Source organism: Arachis hypogaea, chromosome 20 (genome assembly GCF_003086295.3).
Source record: "Arachis hypogaea cultivar Tifrunner chromosome 20, arahy.Tifrunner.gnm2.J5K5, whole genome shotgun sequence".
In the NCBI taxonomy this organism is placed as follows: domain Eukaryota; kingdom Viridiplantae; phylum Streptophyta; class Magnoliopsida; order Fabales; family Fabaceae; genus Arachis; species Arachis hypogaea.
The window spans coordinates 6,251,602-6,259,058 of record NC_092055.1 but is presented as its reverse complement, the minus strand read 5'-3'; the positions used below and the strand labels follow the sequence as shown (position 1 = coordinate 6,259,058).

The window sequence follows — 7,457 nt, the reverse complement described above, 5'->3', positions numbered from 1 at the left end:
GAAGGAGATTGTCAGAACTTACTGAGTATTCTACAAGTATATGAACAAGTCAGTGGACAGGTTGTTAACTTAGATAAATCTTCAGTCTTTTTCAGCAACAACACTCCAATTCAGACTCGGGATCGGTTAGCAGAGATATTACAAGTTCCTCATGTCGGTAATCAGAACAAATACCTTGGCTTGCCTTCGGTTGTTCAGAGATCGAAAAGAGTAACATTTAATTACATAAGAAATAAGGTAAATAAAAAACTACAACACTGGAAGAGAGCTCTCTTGTTTTCGAGTGGCAGAGAGGTTTTGATCAAGGCAGTAGCCACAGCGGTTCCATTGTACACTTTGAGTTGTTTCAAGCTACCAGACACTCTAATGGAAGATATACAATGTTTCATGCTCAATTTTTGGTGGGGCCAGAAAAGGGACAAAAGAAGAATACATTGGATTGGCTGGAAAATTACATGTAGACCGCGGGCTCAAGGAGGACTGAATTTCAAAAATTTAAAGGCCTTCATCCTTGCAATGTTAGCAAAGCAAGGGTGGAGACTTTTAAAGCAGCCAAACTCCCTAATATCAAAGGTGTATAAAAGTAAATACTATAAATACACTGATTTCCTAAGAGCAGAAGCAGGGAACAACCCATCATGGGGATGGAAAAGTGTATTAGAAGGAAGAAAAGTCTTAGAAAAAGGCCTACTGTGGAAAATTGGAAGAGGTATCTCAGTAAGGATCAGAGAAGATTCTTGGGTCAAGGAATTCACTACAATTACTCTTAATTCTAATGTCAGACCATATCGATACCAATTTGGGTTTCATACCTCATATTACCAAACAGACAATGGAATCAGAGTAAAATCAGAGAATGGTTCAATCCAAAAATTTTTCAAGCAATTATATAGACCAATATACACAATGGGGAAGATACTGTTACCTGGATGAAGGAAAAGAATGGCTGCTACTCTATGTCCTCAAGTTACCATATAGCCTTTCAATTCAATCATCCCCCAATTGATTTTCTACCTGAACAGTGTAAAACCAAGAAGTTATGGTAAGGAATCTAGAATTTAAAGAGTCAACTGAAGACAAAAACTTTTATGTGGAAAGCCCTCCATGAAGGATTACCTGTGAAAGTGAAGCTCCACTCAAGAATCCCTTCAATCAGTCCAATTTGTCCTCGGTGCAACGAGCAAGAAGAAACAGTGGTACATTGTTTATGGATGTGCCCGGACTCGAAGGAAGCATGGAGACTAGCTGGACTTCCATCACTGACTCGCGAAGTAGAAACCTGGAAATGGTGGCTCGAATTTCAAAACAGCATCGCAGGAGGCAGTAACACGGTGGAGAAGCAGGAATTGGCAGTGAATCTTACCTGGCAGAACTGGAAAGCTAGGAATGAGTTGATATTCGAGCAGCGAAGGAAGACTCCATGGATATGTCTTGAAGAAGCTCGAAGGACAGCAAGTGAGAGACCAAGAAAATGTTAAATCCCTAAAATTGAGTAACCTGTAATAGCACAGGTTTTGTCTTTTGGTGAAACTTTTCCTTTTCTCTCCTTTTGTGTGTAGTCCAATTAGACATTTCTCTTTCTTAATGAAAATTAACTACCGTTGAGAAAAAAAAAAGTGTCATGCATGCTATCAGTAAATGTTTCATATCATCAATTGTTGACGGAAACTATTAATTGAGTGACAGAAGGACAAAAATGATTAATTTGTGATCTTTAAATGACTAATTTGATTTAATAAAATTTGTTAGAGACGTATTTGAAAAATGATCCATCTTTCGAGAACTAATTTGACCATTAACCTTAAGTTGAGTGACCAAAACGTCAAATAAGGAGGAATGAACAAATAATTGTATGAAAAAAGAATGGCAAATAAACTTTAGTTATTAGGCGAATTCAATTATTTTATTGATTTTTTGTTTTTATTCTTTTTTAAAAAATGATGATAATTAATTTATAATTAGATTATTTTATAGTTTTACCAAATTTATAACTGAGTTTTTATAATTTAAAAGTTTTTAATTAAAACTCTACACCAATTTTAAATTTATAATCACATTTTTATCCTTTTAAAAACAAATAACTTAACGGAATATACTTCTGTTGTAAGATAGTTGGAGACAAATTTAAAAAATAATCCATCTTTCAAGAACTAATTTGACCATTTACCTTAAGTTGAGTGACCAAAATGTCAAATAAGGAGGAATAAAAAAATAATTGCATGAAAAAGAATGGGCAATTCACTGAATTAAATAAATTGGCCATCAATATTACCAAAATACACATTTTGCAAAGTGGATACCGAAATGTATTTTTTCCATAAACTATGTAAACCGCGACAGGGGTATCACGGTTTACAAATGCACGTAATCCGCTACAGAGGTGTCGCGGATTATGTTGGAAGAAAAACATCACATAATCCGCGGTAGAGGTGTCACGGTTTATGCTTTGTCAACTTTGCCTATAAATACCAAGCAAGATAGGGAGTAGGTCATTTGAGGAGAGTCATTTTCACTCTTTCACAAATGGATAGTGAGGAGAGCTTGTTGGTTCTAGTCCACTGCTCTGGTAAAATAAAAAAAAGTAATAGGCATGGTGTTAAGTTCACTGATAAAGAACCGCCAAGCATTTTTATCCGTTCGACTGATAATTTGTTAGATCTGAAGAGGAACATACTGCAGACGGCAGGGTTGTGTGGGGGCCAAGTTGGTGAAGAAGGTGTTCTACAAGATTCCGATGGCGGTTGTGTCAAGTGGTGTGCAGTATGAAACATTTGTCATAGGGTCGGATGAAGACATGGGGGTGTCATTTCATTGTCGGCGGAATTTTCCGAAGGTGAGAATACACGAGTTGTTTGCCAAGTTGGAAGACCGTGTGGACAGTTCCGGGGCTTCAGCGCCAAATCCTCAGTCGACGACGGTGGGGGTGCTTCTACTTCGATGCCTGTCATTGCATATGGTTGTCTCCTAGCTGCACCTTTACTTGTTCTAGCGTCAGCAGCTAGGTCACCTGGTTTGATTACTGGTCTTGTTGGTGGTGGTGAGCCGGATCACGTTGAGGACGCGATGTGGGAAGATGATTCAGATGATGAGCCCGATCACCTCAGGGACCATCCAGTTCTGGGTCCCACCAACAACCGCCGCATTTCTTGACGTTGAACCTGGAAGCAGTGAGTCAACAATCGGATAATGCACATAGCTTCGGATACCAAGGATTACACGAGGGCAATACTTGTGGCAAATTTCAGATTGGCCAATCTTTCCAGACTAAGGAGGAAGCTGTGATGAGTGTTAAGGATTATAGCATTCGTCGTGGAGTTCAGTATCGGGTTATGGAATCTGATCATCTGAAGTATGTTGGGAGATGCAAGGAGTTTGGAAACAGCTGCACCTGGATGATCCGCGTGGCACTTCGGTAGCGCAAGGGTAACTGAGAGGTTAGAAGGTATAACGGAGCCCATACTTGCCTGACCACTTTGATTTCGAGCGACCACCGACAGCTCGATTACCACATAATTTGTGTGAGGATCTATCCGTTGGTTAGGGCGGATGCAGCAGTTACCGTAAAGGTGTTGCAAGAAGCTACTGAGTCAACCTACGGATTCAGGCCTAGTTACAGGAAGGTGTGGAAGGCAAAGTAGAAGGCAGTTGCCCAGATTTACGGGGATTGGGAAGAGTCGTATGCGGAGTTGCCCCGGTGGATCCTTGGGATGCAAGCAACGATGGACGAAATCGTAGCTTTGTTGAAGACTTCTCCAATGCATGTAGGTGGTGAGGTTGATGAGTCTACAGAGTACTTTCATTGACTTTTCTGGACATTCCCTCCATGCGTTGAGGCTTTTAAACATTGCAAGCCACTAATCAGCATTGACGAAATGCATCTGTATGGGAAGTATGGCGGGACTTTGCTTTTGGCTATTGCGCAAGATGAAAACTCCAATATGTTGCCAGTTGCTTTTGCACTTGTTGAGGGGGAGAATGCTGAGTCGTGAATTTTTTTTATCCCACTTGTGTCAACATGTGACCCCACAGGAAGGGATTCTGATGATCTCTGACAGACACAACGGCATTAAGGCTGCACTGGAGGCACCAGACAGTGGTTAGAAACTGCCTCATGCATATCGAGTGTATTGCATTCGACACGTTGCAGCTAATTTTGCTCTCAACTTCAAGGGTCAAGATGCTCGTGAATGTAGCGTATGCCAGGACTGAGGCCGAGTTTGACTACTGGTTTGATATTATGAGGACTGAGAATCCAACCATGTGTGATTGGGCCAACCGATTGGAGTACGATAAGTGGACCCAACACTAGGATGGAGGCAGACGGTTCGGCCACATGACGAAGAACATATCCAAGTGTGTTAACTCTGTACTGAAGGGGACACGGAATCTACTGGTTACTGCACTTGTCAAGTCCATATATGGGAGGTTAGCAGAGCTTTTTGTCGTCTGAGGGCAGACAGTAGAGGCACAGTTGGGATCAGGCCAATGATTTTGCCAGGCGCTGGTCAAGGCAATTGAGCGCAACCTGAAAGATGCAAGGTGCTTCACGGTTACTCTATTTGACAGACATCAGTCTGAGTATACCGTGGCTGAGATGACTCCTACTGGTAACTTCTCCCTTGGGACGTATCGGGTTTCCCTCAGAGATCGCACTTGTGACTGCGGGTACTTTCAAGCTCTCCATTACCCGTGCTTCCATGCGATTGCATGCTGTGCTCAGTCCCGGTTAGATTGGGCTACGTACGTCCATGAGGTTTATACCATGAGTAAGGTGTTCAGCGTATACCAGATGAGATTTTTGCCCCCTATTCCAGAGGGTTTGTGGCCACCATACGCCAGTCCTACTATCGTTCCTGATCCTAACATGAGACGTGCAAGAGAAGGGCGACCGAGGTCAACAAGAATTCGTAACACCATGGATGAGGCCGATACTAGTCGGCCAAAGCAATGTGGGCTATGCAGACAGACAGGACACACTTGCAGGACTTGCCCTCAGCGAGGATCTGCCCCCAGTGCCGAGGCATATGTGTCATTAGGTCGTCATGATTAGCTTACATTTTTCTTTCCTTATTTGTGTTCTTGTTCTGTTTTAGTTGTACTTACTATTAAGTAAAGTTGTACATGCTGTTAGTTTTACGGTGACGTTGTTATTGTTAGGATTCTCTATGTAGTTGTGATTCTCTTGAGTTAAGGTGTTCTAATTTTGTTGGTAATTCTATGAGTACAAGAGACTAATTTCAATTAAACCAAAGCAGAACCTATATTGCGCCATACATAAAAATTGCAAACCAAACTTTCATCCAAAAACTCATCCTCCATGAAAAATGAACTAAGTCCACACTAAAGCATACGTCTGCAAAACACACATAAACCACGACACCCCTACCGCGGATTATCTTATGTTTTTCTTCCAACGTAATCCGCGACATCTCTGTAGCAGATTACGTGCATTTGTAAGCCGCGATACCCTTGTCGCAGTTTCGTTAGTTTATAGAAAAAATGTATTTTGGTATCCACTTTGTAAAATGTGTATTATGGTATTATTGATGGCCAGTTTATTTAATTAAGTAAATTGCCCAAAAAGAATGGCAAATAAACTTTAGTTATTAGGCGAATTCAATTATTTTATTGATTTTTTGCTTTTATTCTTTTTAAAAAATGATGATAATTAATTTATAATTAGATTATTTTATAGTTTTACCATATTTATAACTAAGTTTTTATAATTTAAAAGTTTTTAATTAAAACTCTACACCAATTTTAAATTTATAATCACATTTTTATCCTTTTAAAAACAAATAACTTAACGAAATATACTTCTGTTGTAAGATAGTTGGAGACAAATTTAAAAAAAAAATCCATCTTTCAAGAACTAATTTGACCATTAACCTTTAAGTTGAGTGACTAAAATGTCAAATAAGGAGGAATGAACAAATAATTGTATGAAAAAAGAATGACAAATAAACTTTAGTTATTAGGCGAATTCAATTATTTTATTGATTTTTTGCTTTTATTCTTTTTAAATGATGATAATTAATTTATAATTAGATTATTTTATAGTTTTATCAAATTTATAACTGACTACACTAATTTTAAATTTATAATCATATTTTTATCTTTTTAAAAACAAATAACTTAACGGAATATACTTCTGTTGTAAGATAAATGTAAACATTTACCATTAAAAAGATCTAATTATAAATTTAAAATTAATATAAAAATCAATTGAAAATTTTTAAAATATAAGAATCTAACTAATTATAAATTAAAAAAACTATAAAAATTACCAAACTAATTTAACCTTAATTTATCAATTTAGATACAAAGACATGCCAACTTTATATATAATATATAACAAGTATTGGAAATATTGGATATGATATAACATGTTAGGGTGTCCGCAATATCTTAGATGAGTATGGAGAAAATTAGATTATATCATTTGAGTTATAATTTATTGGCTTCTTAGTATTATTAATCAATTATTAAGAGTTTATTCTTTATTAATTTAGATTAGGACTTTTCAAATTCGATGTATTTTGTGTTTAATTTGGTATGACGACTGGACGAAAAATATAAAATCGAATATGTTATCATATTTTAATTTTCGAAACATTTTTTTATTTGCTATGGTTAATTTTTTTGTTTGTCTTCTCTTTTTTAAATAAGAATTTATTATTATTTCACTTTTAATTTTTTGTACTACATGTACTCCATTTTTATCTAATAAAAATATATTTTAGTAAAAATAAAAATTATTGTATACAATATGGCATGTGTAAACCTCATTTCTAGTTGTCAAGATGATGAGATGTCATTATTGCTGCTAATAAAATTTTTTTGTTTACTGAATTGTTTTTTATATATAAACATTGTCATAAAATTAATGTTTAAATTGATTATATAAAAAATTTTCTAAAGAAATAATAATTAGTTGATTATAAAATCTCAACACCTTTTACATTATGTTAAATACATCCAATTCGTATTGCTATTATAGTTGTCTGCAAATTATTATCGTCAATCCTCAAAAATTTAAGCATAAAGGATGCAAATTGTCCACAATTAATGTATTCATCATTTATATAATTATATTCTACTAAAAATAAACGAAGGAGGGAAATTGATAAATACACAAGTATATTAAATTAACTACTATAATTATTTTAGGAAAATATATACATGTCTGTTTTTTTATTTTCTTTTTTTATTGATTTATTTTAATAGATAAAAATTTTAAAATATTAATTAAATTTAAAAATAAGATTTTAATTTTGGTAAACTCATATGAAACAAATTTAATAAATTTTAATTTAGTTAAATATTCATATTTAGTTATCTGTAATTGATAATTAAGTATTATTTTATCTGATTTGATAAGTTTAATTAAATTCTCATTTAACTATATGTGAATTTTCACTTTTAATTTATATAGAAAAAATTAGAATTGGAGAATT

The 7,457-nt window shown here is 35.6% G+C and overlaps 1 protein-coding gene across 1 annotated transcript; it reads left to right on the top strand.

The window, feature by feature from the left end:
• The first annotated feature begins 1,088 nt into the window (after nt 1–1,088).
• Nucleotides 1,089–1,478, top strand: LOC140182916 (uncharacterized). Its single transcript, XM_072230888.1, has one exon. It carries the CDS (start codon nt 1,089–1,091, stop codon nt 1,476–1,478), a length of 390 nt encoding a protein of 129 aa, XP_072086989.1.
• Nucleotides 1,479–7,457: the final 5,979 nt, after the last annotated feature.

Bases quoted from the DNA above. Each gene is read 5' to 3' on its own strand.
- LOC140182916 (XM_072230888.1), top strand. From the start codon at position 1,089: ATGTGGAAAGCCCTCCATGAAGGATTACCTGTGAAAGTGAAGCTCCAC.